We start from the raw sequence: 16,067 nt of genomic DNA, 5'->3' as shown, positions 1-16,067 counted from the left end.
AGCAGTTACCGGTGTGTGCTCAACTGTTCGTGTGAAGTCTATCTTAGGGGTCGGCCCTAAGGTAAAGGAATCCATTAAAAACCCCTTTAGGTGGAAGATCTGGTTGGGAAGCGTTCGCGATAGGCTTCGTGTCAGAGTTAAAGGTATGACTACTGCATAAGGGTATGTGAGTACGAGTGTCTTGTAACTAGCTTCGTTTTTGGATAGTGGAGTTCTTGGATTTGGCTGCCCTGGAGTGATTTTTCTCTTCACGGAGTTTCCACTTCGTAACAAATATCTTGTCTTATTTAAATTCTACATTTATGATATTTTGTTGCAAACAAACATACACACTTGGCAAATAACTCACGTGGCTAATGGCACATGGCGAACCGTTAGCCACATGGTTCACACTCATCCACGTCTCTAAATGTAGGTGGCCAAATGCCAACTTTTTTGTAGTGGATCTTCTGGGGTAGTGGAGGGTGACACGCCGCCACTCCCAGCCACCTCTTGGGGTGATTAGTAGGCCAACCCAGACCCTTTAAATTTTTTTTTCTCTTTTTTTTAATAAAAAAAATTAAATAAAATAATTCTTTAAGATTTTTCATTTCTGCAATTTTTTTAGTTTTATATATATATATATATATATATATATATATATATTAGGAGTGACACGTGTCGTCATTTTATTGTCGCTAAAGTGGCACACTGATGTAATCTGTTAAGTTTTTGGCGAAATTTGACTGCAATGAGTAATTTATTTTGTTGGCATACACCATAGGTCTCTGAGTTTATTTTAGTACCACAATGAGCTAATTATAAATCAAGTAAATTACAGGGACTGATTTTATATTTTTGCCTAATATATATTGACCATAGTTAGGTAATAAACAAAATACTATATAACATATTGTTATTAATATATATACATATAAATATATACGAGTTGAGCCCTAATAAGCGAGTTGATTCTTATATGAACGGGTTCATGAACATTAACCAAGTAAGCCGAGTTTATGCTAGTTTGAATTGTTCAATAATCGAACCTAGTTTTGTGTTCACGAACGGCCCATTTAATAATCGAGTCAAGCACGAGTCGAGTTTAATCGAGCTAATTCCGAGTAAATTCACAAATAGCTCAGCTCGTTTAGACCCCTAGATCCTATATATTGAGTTTGACTTGATTAAACTTCCACCGTGAAAGCTCTCCTAAATAAACCTTTGCATAATGGGGACTTAAGGTTGTGCCATGCAATGAGTTGCACCCAATAAAGACTTCATGGTGTTTATATATATAATACCATAGAATTATATATAGAAATGATTTGTACCTAGCTGGATACACGTACCTAGCTCGTACTCTACGAAAGTTTAGGAGATGAAATATAAAACATCTCTTATCTTTCTTTGAAACTACATTTTAAGACTCGTGAATCTGCCCAGATCTATAAAGATCGAATAAGGCTATATATAAAATACCATAGAAATGAGTTGGGCATGATTCACGAGTCGTAATATATAATATCACAGAAATGCAAGTAGACCAAATCTGTTTTGATCTCAGCATTCACACAACTCAATTAATGATTTGGGCATCTCGATGAGTTTTGTATAAAACTACGTCGGAATGATTTTGTTGGATTAGATCTGGAACAACCTGCGGCACCACTTGCTCCTTCATCTTTGTTCCATGATAATAATCGGGCGGTATACAAGCCGACGGCTGCACATGCCACATGGCCCTCTTTGCCACATTTTACATTATCCTGAATTCACATCCCACTTCAACTTTGAGACCTTGTGAGAATTGCATGCCTATAAATACCAGTGTGGGTTGCCCTCGTTCTTCATTGAAGATATGGATATAATCTCTTTCTCCCATACCAGGGTTGCCATGCTCCCCATTTTCATCCTTCTCTTCTGCATTCCTCCTCCTATGGCTCTTTCTTTAACTTTTAAGAAGCTTCCATTGCCAACAGGTGTCACGGGTCCTTCATCCTTTGCCTTTGACTCCTTAGGAAGAGGACCCTATGTGAGTGTCCAGGACGGTCGAATTCTCAAATATAAAACAGCCACTGCCGATTTCGAAGATTTTGCCTACGACGCACCAACTAGGTTGATTTGAAACATCTTCCATGTATACCTTCGGCTATTATATGAATATATGTTTAGTTGGTTATAAACATAGACACACAGATTTTCATAAAGCTAGGAACAGTATATGTGTATATGCTACAAGAAGTAAGACATATATATATATATACACGTGTCAGAATTTATTTTGTAAATGATAGGGTTAGATTTAAACCTCTAATTAATGTATATTTAATTGTTGGAAATGTTGTTCAGGTCAAGCGCAGAATGTGATGGCAAAACTAATTATGATGATTTGGGAGCCACCTGTGGGAGGCCATTAGGTTTGGATTTCGACCCTACAACGCAGGAGTTGTACGTAGCGGATGCATATGTTGGGCTCATGGTGGTGGGACCAGAAGGAGGGCTGGCAACCCCACTCGCCAACAGTGTAAATGGGGTGCCCTTCCGCTTCCTTTATGGTGTAGGCCTCGACCCGTTAACAAAAGATGTCTACTTCACAGAATTTAGTGCTGTTTACCAGCTAAGGTACTTGTAACGCTCAATGAATTGAAAAATGTTCCTCCGACCTACTACAAATTCTACTGCGCAACGTACACCATATATCCAGAATAACATATATATGACATGGTCACATGAACATAATTTTCTGTAATGAGATAAAACTATTTTCTAGTGTGCATGTGCACACAAACTTTTGTTCTTTCTCTCTCTACATATATAGCCTTATTTAATGTATACCATTACTCTAAACTCTAACTGGTACTTTCTCTCATGCGCGCAGAGATATCACTCAGGCAGTAGTTAGTGGCGATGCAACAGGAAGTTTATTAAAATACGATGCATTGACAAAGGAAGTTACTGTGTTGCTAAGTGGGCTTTCTGGAGCCTCCGGGGTTGCAGTTAGTGCTGATGGTGAATTTGTTCTCGTTGGAGAGCTGATAGGTAAGAGAATTCAGAAGTTTTGGATCAAAGGTCTTAAATCTAATACCGTCGAAACTTTCATAACCTTCGAAGGGAGAGTAAATAGAATCAGGAGAACCATATTTGGAGATTTTTGGGTGGCAGTCAATGAAATAATTATAATAAATCCGCCCACCGAAGTCACTCGACCCACCAGGATCAAGATTGATCCATTTGGCATTACTCTTTTGGAAACGGTGGCACTTGACAAGGAATATGGTAACACGAGAATCAGTGAAGTTCAAGAGCATCTTGGGGCATATTATATCGGGTCTCGAAATGTGACTGTGAATTTTGTTGGTGTCTACGACACCATCTAAAGAGTCTTGAAATATTGGCATGTGCTGCTGCTAAATATATCGTTTCCTTTAGTCTTATGCTATGCTTTAAAGTCTTTCGTAGTTATCAAATAAACAAGGAAGCGATTGAGTTCCCTTGAAGGTACAACGAGTCGTCTCTTGTAAGGAATAGTGCCCTAAGCTCTAATAAGTTTGAAAGACATTTTTATTTTAAATTGAATAAAATTATTTATTCACTGATTTATTTAATGAGCATGGGCACAAAATCTATTTACATGTATTTCTTTTGTGATTATTATTTGTCATGCACATGTAAATGTCCATAAATTGCATTGAATATATATATATATATATATATATATATATCAATTGAACCTTACGTTTCTTTATGGTATCTGTTGAGATTGGTGTCCAAAACTCTAATTGCATTAATAATGTTTTTCTACAATTATATAATATTGAATATTACATATACATTAACATAATTTCTTGTCCATATATGTTTGAATATTTTCATCTTATATACATGTTAAGATCCCTAAGTTATATTATATTTGATTATGGTATGAGTAATGAAATTATCATACAGAAGATCATAGTCATTCGTCTTTTTAACTTATAAAAGATTGTTTGTAGTCGTAAATGGGGCTGGAAAATTCATCTACAAAATAACATGTCAAGCTCAACAATCTGTCTTGATTAAGAGTAGCAAGTAGGGCTTCGAGTTGATATGTTAATGTAAGTACAAGGTAGTGCCATGTACCAAACGGATTACGTAAATCATCATACTTTCAACACTGTGATAAAGAATGATGTACGTGTACGACGACTTATAACAATTACGTACTCTAAATCCTGAAAAGATTGTTAACTCAGATGTAAAGCATATGTCTCTTTAATGTATAAATGAGTGAAATCAATTATGGTCAACATCTTCGTGCATTGAGTGATCGCATGTAACATTATGAGAACACCTATTTCAAGAAAGAATACAAATCCTTTGATAATAACAAAGTGATAAGGAATATTCTCGTTGATGTAGATTTAATGTGAATGATTATCCTAAAAACAAAGTGATAAGGAATATTCTCGTTGATGTAGATTTAATGTGAATGATTATCCTAAAGTTCGGGCCTGATTGTTATTTTCATTAATAAAAAATAAAAAATAGGTCTCAAACCCATTTTACGCAGGTCCAAAAGTGATACATGGTTGTCTTTTGTTTTTTTATTTCATGTCCAACAGATTGTGTCATAACAAATTATCTTTCCAATAGAACAATATGAAAGAAAATATTTTTCTTCTTTTATACCACTTCCTTATTTGCTCCCTAACTCTGTTGCATTTTTTTTTTTTTTTTTTTCGTCTTCATGAACACAAATAAGTCCATGTAATTGTCTTAGGATTTCATTGCTACCTAGCATAGCAGGCAAAAACATCCAACTCTTGTTTACTGTCAAAGGATCTTGCATTCAGTCGCCACCTATGATCCGGTGGCAAAACCATCACCTATGTTGGGACTTGTAGCATATTCTATATGGGCGATTAGGGTTAATTAAACTAGGGTTTTATTTTTTAAAATTTTCCTCTTAAAGAATGTAAATAAAAATTAGTGAAAATATTCTTATTGCTTTTATGGGGATTCGATCTTATGCCCTTCAACTATTAATGTTGCTAATTAATCCATTAAATCAATCAGGCTTTAAAATTAAATTATTTATTTTATAATTTAATGGTATTTAATGAATCATTTCTCCATTTGCAAGGACTTGTGTTGATTACTTGATTAGGATGGCCGGAAATTAAGCATGCTTACGGTGTGGTGCTCCATACGATGGAATCTCTCCAACTCAGAAATTTCTTGGTCAAGTTCATCTTTGCTAAATAAATGTTAGTGTTTGAAGGGTTAAACTCTAGCATTTTCCATTAGCGAATAAAAAATCCTGTTGATAGTGCTTTTGGTTTGTGGCTCACTTCTGTCATATGTGGGAGATTTGGTTTACCATTTCTTGGGTATTGTTGGATCAGTTCCCTAAATATTTAAGGAAAGAATAAAAAACAATATTTAAAATGAAGCTAGTATAGAATATTTGAAATTTTGAAATCCTCCTGTTGCAATTCCTAATCTTTATGCATGATTCAATTTGTACTTATTTTTTAAATTTACAATATTGTACTATATTATAAGTAAGGACCACCACATTTGACTTTCCAGATCAGATGCGTCGTAGAGAGGCCAACCTCTTCTCCAGATCCTCAACATCAGAAGATTGGGAACTGCATAAGAGGAAATAGATTGTTAGTCAAGATAGAGCTAGGCACCTGAAAGGAAGGGGTAGTTTAAATCAGGTATAATATTCTTCTATAGAAGAGGTTTCTGACAAAATCTGGCTCTAAATACTTCTTTAAGTAAATTCTCTCAATATAATTAATTAAGCGTAGTGTTATTTAGTAGACTCCTGTACAACTGCCATATAACTGAATGAGGTGACACTAAAAATTAATCATTGAATCAGCACTTGTTAAAAAAAAAAAAAAAGGTTATGATCTGAAGAAGGGTGACTTTTATTGTCACGTCATCCAGTTGTATGACAATTGTATAAGAATATGCTAAATAGAATTACTCATTAATTAATAGCAAACTTAGAAGGATAAACCAGTCTCACCATCTATGTTATGTAAAAACTTTGATTGTGGCCCTCATTCACATGCTTCAAGTGAAATCTTTCATTAATTAGTTAACAGTGAACTTGTTAAGTACAAACCAGTAATTTCCACCACCTATCGCCCCAAATTATTCCATGTTATTGGAAAAACTTAGCTTCATAGCCCTCGTTTGCAGGCTCTGTGAGCTAATCTATTTATCAGGAGATGCTAGATAACATACACCATGACTTCAGATATGCATAGAGAGTGTTTTTCACCAACTGAAATAACTGTTGTAGCGTCCTCACTAGCTGTTAAAAGCAACTAAAAAGGAGCGACAAGGTTTCGTTTAGGAGTTTCTCGTCTATACGGCACTGGGGTCGTCCCAGCATCCATCCAGTCTAATGTGGCGTGGCTAACAAGACCACACCACATCAAACCAAAAAAAAAAAAAGGAAAACGCATTTGATATATCTTGAAATCGATTTCCCCCCATTCAACCCCCCCCACCCCCCCAAACCAACCACCGACCACGAGCAGCAACGCCGACCCAACCACCAAGCACCGATGGCACACCAACCCCATCTCCGGCAACCACAAAAAATGCGTATAGCCTAGATTTCCCCCAAATTTCTAAATCCCCAAAATCCTTTCCTCCATTCTCCATCCCCTACAAAATCGCGTATTTTTATTATTATTATTATTATTATTTTTCTGTCTGGCGTGGCATCACCTTTCTCAGCCACAACACGTCAAACTGGGTGGACGTTTGGACGACCCCAGTCATCCGTATAAATCTAAAGGTGAACGGCTGCCTGCCTTCTCCAAGAAGTGGTGAGAGTAACTCATAAACAGAGTTGCAAGATTCAATCACGGCTACCACCACCAATGGAAGCTTTAGTCTGAGACTCTCACAGTTCTAAGATTCAATCACTGAAAGTTAATGAGACAAGTGATCACAGTAACATATTTGTGCCAGTACGTAAAAGCTCAAGTGTGGCTGGTAACACTCAAGTGCCATGGAGACTTTTATGCAGACGTTATTAATTTGGAAAAAAGAAGAAGTTAAAAGTACCCATACCTAGTAACAACATTTTGAGTGTTCCTTGATGCAATCCGGCCTTTGGGAGCTGAAGATAACTGTTAATACACAACAGAATAAAACAGTTGTTCAGTTTACATTATTCAGACGATAAAAAAGAAGACACAAGAAAAATTCAGGAAATACCAAAATATCTCAAAGAAACCAACCTGGGATGCAATATCGACACCAATCTCATCAAGCACCTAAAGATAAACTAGAAATTAGATATAGGGGGGAGGGAAATGCAATGGTCCCAATAAGGAAAAAAAAATTAAGAAACTAAACAATCAAGCAGTCAATATTCCACCTGGTTAGTGAGCTCCTCTGTTTCCTCTTCAGCCTCATCTTTGTCTAAAGTTTCATCAATAGACTCTGACATCATCTCTATCTGCAAAAAGGACAATAGAATATAAAACTTATATTACAAGGACATGCATTATAGAATAAAGCAGATACCAGGAGGGGAGTAAAATGCTGCAATAACACTCTCACAGCTCAATCCACTGACATACGCAAACATTTTTCTGTGCAGAACGAAGGTAGGAATCTCTTGCCACACATGAACTGTATTGTAATTCAACCAACCATACATTTACTTTTCATCTGTGGGACGTAATAATTTTCCTTTGAGCTTGGTTTATCTTAGGACACTTGTTTGATGGCTAGAAAAGAAATGTGGCTAGATATAGATAAGTAAATGGTGAAACAATAAAGAGTCTAGAGTAAATGTGGCAATCATTTTCCTTTTAGAGACTACAGTAAAAGGTGATAAAGCTATGAAGATAAAGGAATGTGGTTCCTGGTTGGGGTTTTATTCACAATTATGATCAGCACTTTCTTGGAAGAATCTGGATGTGTTGGAATCCTGAATTAGGTATATAAACTCCATCCAACAGCATGAACAAGCTGTTAGTTGTGAGGTTATTACTGATCAAGGGAATTTAAGATGGTTTCAGACTTTTGTTTATGGGGCCACAAAGGGATTGGAAAGGAAGAAATCGCTTTGACAGCATTTGATGTCTTTCAAAAGGTCGATTGGTCGGAATCCATGGATGGTGGCTGGTGATTTCAATGTAGTGAAGAGTATTCAGGAAAAATCAGGGAGTTGTAAACTAAATAGCTATGAAACAGATTTCTTAGACTGTGTAAATCAAAATTGTGCTTGTTGACTAGTCATTTAAAGAATAAGAGAGCTGGGGAGGAGTTTGTGGCTAGAAAATTGGATTGTGTCATGTCTAATGAAGTTTGGATGGAGAGATTTGGGCAGATTGCAGTGGAGTTTTCTGGAATGCGGTATGTCTGATCATTCTGCTGCTCATCTATCAGTTGGGAAAGTGCAGAGTTTTGGCCCGAAACCTTATAAGTTTTTTAATTTTTGGGCTGAACATGAAATGAAAGCTTTCTGTCATGGGTTGATAAAGGCTGGAAAATAAGAGTTCAAGGAGTTCCAATGTTTGTTCTGTATGACAAACTTAAATCAGTAAGGAGAGTGCTAAAAGGGTATTAATGCTGAGGTGATGGAGGTATTAATCAGAAGGTTATTCAAGCTAAAGCTCAGTTGGACCAAGTTCAAAAAGAATACATAAATTCTCACAGCAGTCCTGATTGGTTGCAGAAGCTTCTAGAAGGAGTGCATTCATGAGTCTATCCATAAGCAAAGTTGAGGAGAACTTTTTCAAGCGGAAATCACAAAATCAGTGGCTAAACTTAGTTGATCAGAATAATGCTTTATTTCATAAAATTGTTAAAGTGAGGAATTCTAAAAATCTTATGAAGCACTTGTGGGATAAGGAAGGAGGAAAAGTAGAAGAGAGAAGATTCAAGAGGTTGCAGAGAAGTTCTACAGAAAACTGCTAGGCACAACTAGCATTTAGTTTGATGAGCAGAAAGCATGTCATGTGGAGCAGCTTCTTAAGAAAAAATTTCTGCAGTTCATAGAGAAAGTATGGGGAAGGATGTTTCTGCTGAGGAGATAAAGAGTACTATTTTTTCTATGAAGAGCAATAAAGCTCCAAGGGGGTCTACAGCTGGGTTTTTTCAAAAATCTTGGCCAATCATTGGGATGGACTTGATTCAAGCAATACAATCCTTTTTGAAATCAGGGAAGTTGCTGAAAGAGGCAAATGCTACTACTATTTTTTTCTATGAAGAGCAATAAGCTCCAAGGCTGGATGGGTCTACAGCTGGGTCAATCATTGGGATGGACTTGATTCAAGCAATACAATCCTTTTTTAAATCAGGGAAGTTGCTGAAAGAGGCAAATGCCACTACAATTACTCTTGTTCCTAAAAAGTTTAATCCTTCTTCCATGTGAGAGTTTAGACCTATTTCTTGTTGTAACATAGGGTAAAAGTGTATCACCAAGATTCTGGCAAATAGGCTGCTGCCAGGATTGGATTTGATTGTGAGTCAAAGTCAAACAGCTTTCATTCCTAATAGGAGCATTTCAGAAAATGTATTACTTGCTCAAGAATTAGAGAAAGATTATCATAAAAATAAGGGGCAAGCAAAATGCACAATTAAAGTGGAATTGATGAAAGCTTATGATTCATTGGACCGGGAATTCATTTTGCATTGTTTAGCATGCTTTGGAGCTCCCTCAGTTATATCAAGTGGGTAAGAGGAGTAAATTACTTCTCCAAGACTTTCAGTAGCTATTAACAATACTTTTGTTGGATTTTTTGAAGGCAAAAGGGGTTTAAGGCAAGGGGATCCATTATCCCCTTACCTCTTTGTGATAGATATGAAATTTTTTTCAAAATTGATGGAGGAAGCTGCTATGGAAAACAAATCCTTCAATTTCCATCCTAAGGGTTCAAAGCTTCGACTTACACATCTTTGTTTTGCTGATGACTAGTTATTCTCAGCTGCCAACCTGAAATCTGTTCAGACTATCAAAGATATGCTACAAGAGTTTTCTGGTTTGTCGGGTTTGACAGCAAACCCAAGCAAAAGTTCACTTTATTGCACAGGGGTTTCTCAGTTGATAAAGGAGCAGCTGATGGATTGTTTGCAAATCAAAGAAAGGAAAGTTGCCAGTTGGATACTTGGGGGTTCCATTGATCTCAAAGAAATTGATAGAAGATTATTGTAATATGTTAATTGAGAAAGTTTCATTCTGTTCCGTCAGGGGCTCCCCAAACTCTTTCTATTGCGGGCTTGACCATCTACTTCTCTGTCCGTAATCACTGGCACGTTCTCTCTTAAGGATATCAGTGTCCTCCTTCCAAGCGTCAACTAGATCTCTAGACTGCATGGCAAATCCTGGCCGGATCATAGCCCATTGGCTGTCTAAGAAGCTGTTATTTGCTAGAAGACTTCTACTATTATCTTCTATGCTGTATAGTTTGCAGGTTTATTGGTCAAGTATGTTCATACTTCCTAAAAAGACCATAAGAACAATTGAGCAAAAGTTCAATAGGTTTCTTTGGTCTGGAAATGAGGTTTCAGCAGCTAGAGCTAAAGTGGCTTGGGAAGTCCTCTGTGTTCCTAAGAAAGAATGAGGTTTGGGGCTTAAAAGAATTGAAGAGTGGAAAAGACAGCTATTATGAGACATATATGGAATCTGTTTGCAAAAGTTGGGTCTTTATGGGTGGCTTGGATGAACTTGTTGAAAGGAAGGAAGCTTTTGGTGAATAAAAATTCCACAGAATGCTTCTTGGAGTTGTAGGAAAATCCAAGATCCGTGATACTGCTAGAGATTTTATCAAGTTCAAGGTAGGAGATAGAAATAATATTACATTTGTGGTTCGATTGGTGGCATCCATATGGTGTATTATATACAAGATACGGTTATAGGGCAGTGTATGATGTCTAGTGTGTTAAAGGAGAACGAATGGAGGTGGCTGCCAGGAAGGATTGAGGATCTTGCTAGCATTCAGAGTAAATTGCCTCTGCTGACAATACGGAGATGCTGATCAGCCTATGTGGATTATATCTAAAAGAGGAATTTACTCTAGTACTGAAACTTGGAATGCCATCATTTGATCTAAACTTCCATTAGTTAATTGGTGGAAGGTTAGTATGGTGTCCTATTGCTATTCCTAAACAAGCTTTTATTTTGTGGCTGGGTGTAAGGGTTAGTTTATCAACAGGTGAGAGAATGCTGAAACGGGGGATACAAGGGAGATGAGTTGTGTGTGTTCTGCAGAAGCAAAGTGAGAGAATGCTGAAATGGGGGATCCAAGGGAGATGTGTTGTGTGTGTTCTGCAGAAGCAAAGTGGAAGGTAGATATTATATTTTTTTCCAATGTGGCTTTAACAAGAGGATATTGGAGGGAAGTCTTGGGAAAATGCCTGGTAAAGGACCCTTATATTGATTGAGAGGAAATTATGAGTTGGGGCCTTACAGAATTGAAAGGCAGGAATATGAAAGCAACTCTGTGTAGGCTGAGTTGGAGTGCGGCAGCATATCATATATGGAGGCAGAGGAATGATACCAAACACTGCAATCCGATTAGATCAGATAAAAAAATTGTGCAGAGTTTTTCTATGGGAAGTCAGAGCTCGGGCTGTGGCAAGAGGAAGGTTTAAGAAGACTAAGGAAATCTGGAGTTGTGTTGCAGTTGGGGAATTTCAGATCAGATTCTTACAGAATAGGCAGAGTTGAGCTGGGAAGGTTTTTGCTTTTTGTAGTTGCTGTTTATTGTGTTCTTAGTTTGACGTGCAGTAGATTTGAATTTAGGGGATAAAAAGGGCAGTTTTGTTGTTTGTAGTTGTAATTTGTTGTATGCGTTCTTAGTAGGATGTGAAGTAGATAGTCTATAGGCGTTATAAGAAGAGGTGTTCCCATTGTATCGCCTCTGTTTTGCTGGTGTGGGGGTGTGGTGTTTAGTTAGCTGCTGTTAAGTAGCAAGTGGTCCAGTGGAAAACTAGAGAGTTTGTAAAGTGTTCCTTCTTTGTAAAACACCTATCTCATTTATTAAAAAAAAAAAAGCTATAAAGAGTCTTCTGAAGAAACTGTAGTCGTCCATTAAAAGAAAGGTGAGAGAGAGAGAAAGAGAGAGAGTATTACCGTCATATCCATTTGTGCTGACTGCTTCTGAAATTCTTTAATCACCTTAGCTTGTTTTGCTGGTGCCATTTGCTGAAAAAGAGAAGCAGACAGTGGTCATATCACTCCTAGAACTATAAACAACAGATAATTCAGGTTTAGTCTTTCAACATTGGCACTTGAAGATAAAACAAGCTTGTGTCAAACATATTAAGGTATTGAGAACTCATAACTCCATTACCATGAATTTCAGTTACCAATGCCTATGCCAAAGAAGTACAAATGAACAAATTATTCAGACTCATCCAGAAAATTTCTCTGGATGATTTCTCTCCCCCCTGTGGATCATTTCATATACTTCTTTATCCATCCTAGAAGGCTCACTGGACAGCTAGCCATGAGAATATCAATTTTGAATTACGGTATGTCTCCTAGGTAGGATTAGGGAATTCAATAATAATAAATGATGTTATCTTCCAGTACAACCCTCGAAATGCATACCTTGTTCATTGCGACCATTGCTTTAGTTGCACCCTTCATTCCAGTAGAAATTGAAGTGCTGGCATACAGTGCCTGCAGAAAAAGAGACACTGTTCAGCAAAATGAAGGAAAGGGCCCAAAAACTAGGATTTTCCAGTAAAAGCAGTAACCTGTGTATGAGTTGCTACACCTCTGACTTGGGCACGACTCCCTTGCAAATTAGTTATTTGTTGACGTAACCGGACAAGTTGACGAGCTAAGATCCTGGTCGCTGCCTGGATATTACAAACAGATAACTAATAATAACCTTGAAAGATGAAGAAACAATATTTATCATACGTCAATTGGGCTTATTTTAAGCTTGAAGTTCTGGCAAGACCAGCACATGGCTTGGTTTACTCATGAGTCTGCCAATTTGATTAATTTTGGTGTGTAAAGTACAAATCAAGCCATATGGGAAAGCTTCTGCATGAAACTGGTGAGACAAATAAATAACATAAATGAAGCGAATGGAGTTGACTCCAAAGGCACTCTAGTTTTTTTTTTTTTTTAACACCAATTGTTCGCAATTATTGTTCTATGGTCCTAAAATGCATCATGAGACAATATCATAGCAACGCAAGGTTAATTTCAAACATCAACTTACAGTCAGCTCACAGCTTATGTTCATAAGGTGTATGAAAATGTTGCTGTTGCAAATTATTTACACAGTAAAAGAAACTTGCCTCATTTCCAGTTTTAGCCGTTTTCTTAATCTCTGCCACCAATTTCTTCTCCTGCAATTGCTCGCCACAGAGTAAAAATTGAAGAAAGAAATATAACAGGAGATATTTAAAATGGAACCAAGCCGAACAATATTTTCATACCTCTAACTGAAGAGATGCAATCTCCCGTTCAATACCTACAGAAGAAAGGTGCAGCAGCAAGTAATATAGTTATAGTTCCAGTAAGATAGAAATTAAGCCTTGAACTTTGTCATTTTCAGTTTTACTTTACATATGGAACCTCTAGCATTTCAAGGACATCTGGAAGCTGTTTAGTCAACATTTAACTGTTTCTTCTAAAAAAGGAAAAAAGGGAGAATATGGTGGGGGGACATTTCTAGAAGGAAAAAAAGAAGAAGAAGAAGAAGAAGAAGAAGGGAAAATCAGAACTGTGAAAGAAAGATGTTTAGTTTCTCCAAATAAAGTAACTGCCCCAATTTTATAAAGGTTCATAAAAATTTGCTTGAAATGCATGTCAATTTCTAAGAATTTCAACGGCACTCGGTTGCCAAATTTATTAGCGATTATTCAAATTCAAGCTTCAATCTAACTGCCTAACTCTTAGCCAATGATTTTATTTTATTTTTTAATCGTGGCTGTTAAATTACCACTTATCTCAAAAGCTTAAATGGTGATTTAACATAGTATCAGTGCAAAGGTCCTGAGTTTGAACCCTGTCTCTTACATTTATCTTTCATTTCAATTAAATATTTCACGTGTTGGACATCACCTATTAAAAGAGAGTTTGAGAGTTTGAGCCGTTGATTAAATGATTAAATTCATCTCTTCCTATTAGCTCAAACTCTTGGGACAAGTAGTGATTTAACGGTAGCAAATATGATGCATCAAAGAAATCAAGAAATCTGCAGTAACTTAAAACGAATTTCATTTTTAGGGCAAGAAAAGCAAGCATACCTCTTGTGGCAACAGCCATTTCTCTCTTGCTCGCTCGCAGAGCATCTGCCAAAACAAACAGTCATTTTATGAAGCCATTCGCAATCAATTTTATTAAGTTGCAAATTATCAACGCAGAGGAATAGAAATACTTTGGGTCCTACAACATAAGATTCAATATTAAACTTTTTTCCTTTTCTTTCAATTTCTTAGGGTCAAAAAACACTAAAACTATATATATGTATATTTTTTTTAAAAAAAGAAAAAAGAAAAAGAAAAAGAAAAAACCCCATCAGTTCAAAAGGCCGCGGGGAGATTGCTGGTTAAAAACAGGCAAATGTGCGTTTGTTTACATGGAAAATCTAAGACGAGACTAAAACATAGAGATTCAGAAGCAATGCTGAAACTTCTGGGTCATGTAAAAGCAAAAGCTTTTCAACTTTAAGAAAAATACCCAAAACAATGCGATTTGGAGAAATTAAAGAAAAAGTGTGCACCTTTGGGTGAGGTTCTCTTCTTGAAGATGTTCATGGTTGCCCCAACTTTGTATATGAAAGTTGTGCGAAGAAGAAGTAGATTCTCCTCCCTCAGAGTCTTCCAGAGAAAAAGAGTGGATTTTTGCTCTCTGATTTTCTGACTTTACTCCCCACTGAAAAGACTTGATTGGGGACTCGGGAGTAGAGGCCTCGGGGAGCGTTCTGCTTTTCCACGTGTACCATCCAACGGTAATCAACAAGGTAGCCGTTACAAATACGCTTTTACTAAAGAGCCCCTTCTCTTTTTTAATTCACAATATCTTTTCGCCACGTTTGACCGTCCGTGATTCAAAAACTTTTATTTTTTTTTTTTTTTTTTTTTTTTTTTTTAAATCTAATCAATAATTAAAAAAAAAAAAAAAAAAAAAAAGTTCACTAACAAAATATGGAATATAAAATTATAGTAAAGAAAAACTTTCAAATCCAAAAATTCAATACTCTCACTCTCATACAAGGCAAATAAAAACTCTCAATCTCACTTAGGGGATTGAGTTTCCACGACTGAAATTATTCTTCAATGGAATTGACATACAACATCTACATCGTATTAATAGATGCCAAACAAGACCGATATAAAAACAAAATCGTAGGAAACATAACAACAATCAAGCAAAATCAAGATAAATCAGGATTAAAAAAAAAAAAAAAAAACAATTAATCAAGAAATTTCTGTCCATTTGATAATCCTATTATTTCTCCGCCCTTAAAAACAACTTGATTATTGATGAAATCTTCCTAGATAATTTAGCAATCTCCACTGCAGATTTTTCTACAATTAATGCGCTTCCCTTTGAGAGAGATTTGGATCTTCTCTAATTCATTTTTAGTGGAGAGGAGCATGTTCATAACTTGAATCTCTTTAAAAAAAATCAAAGCCAAAAAGGTGCAATGTCATCCGGGACTAAAAGCATATGAAAAAGTTGACACCGTTTCTTAACATTAACCCCCTCCTTCCCTCCCCTCTTCTTATTTTTACCTTTCCCAAAAATTATCAACTTCAAAACATTCTTAATTTTTTTTATTTTTTATATCACAGTAACAATTTTTTATTATTATTTAAATAAAAAAATTCACTACAATACAAAATTTTTTCATATAAATTCTTTATACTTTATATCACATCAATTACTTTTTACTTTCACTAAAAAAAAAAAAAAATTCTCCCCAGAGAAAAGGAGGAGGAGGTTTTTAAACAGGGAGTTTACATAGCTCAGAAATAAATAAATAAATCTCCTCCCCTCTTCCATCCCTATGTCAGTTGGAATACAAGCTAGACTCTGATCTGACTATGACGGTCAAGGTGATGGAAGTGAAAAAAGAGTTGCAGGGACT

At 36.3% G+C, this 16,067-nt stretch overlaps 2 protein-coding genes across 2 annotated transcripts; one reads left to right on the top strand and one right to left on the bottom strand.

The window, feature by feature from the left end:
* Window positions 1–1,847: 1,847 nt before the first annotated feature.
* On the top strand, window positions 1,848–3,587 carry LOC133869688 (protein STRICTOSIDINE SYNTHASE-LIKE 11-like). Its single transcript, XM_062306756.1, has 3 exons — window positions 1,848–2,097; window positions 2,332–2,604; window positions 2,861–3,587. The coding sequence occupies exons 1-3, from the start codon at window positions 1,877–1,879 to the stop codon at window positions 3,357–3,359; spliced, it is 993 nt and encodes a 330-aa protein (XP_062162740.1). The 5' UTR covers window positions 1,848–1,876; the 3' UTR covers window positions 3,360–3,587.
* Window positions 3,588–5,402: 1,815 nt separating this feature from the next.
* Window positions 5,403–14,856, bottom strand: LOC133868022 (vacuolar protein sorting-associated protein 2 homolog 2). The gene is made up of 11 exons (XM_062304813.1): window positions 14,697–14,856; window positions 14,221–14,265; window positions 13,408–13,442; window positions 13,263–13,317; window positions 12,712–12,812; window positions 12,563–12,634; window positions 12,083–12,154; window positions 7,376–7,456; window positions 7,236–7,271; window positions 7,066–7,124; window positions 5,403–5,615 (listed from the first exon to the last, which is right to left on the bottom strand). Exons 1-11 carry the CDS (start codon window positions 14,728–14,730, stop codon window positions 5,555–5,557), a joined length of 651 nt encoding a protein of 216 aa, XP_062160797.1. The 5' UTR covers window positions 14,731–14,856; the 3' UTR covers window positions 5,403–5,554.
* Between the last annotated feature and the right edge of the window lie 1,211 nt (window positions 14,857–16,067).

The sequence above is a fragment of the Alnus glutinosa genome, chromosome 5 (assembly GCF_958979055.1).
Source record: "Alnus glutinosa chromosome 5, dhAlnGlut1.1, whole genome shotgun sequence".
Lineage (NCBI taxonomy): Eukaryota > Viridiplantae > Streptophyta > Magnoliopsida > Fagales > Betulaceae > Alnus > Alnus glutinosa.
Note: the sequence above shows the minus strand (reverse complement) of the source record. Positions and strands in the feature narration are given on the sequence as shown.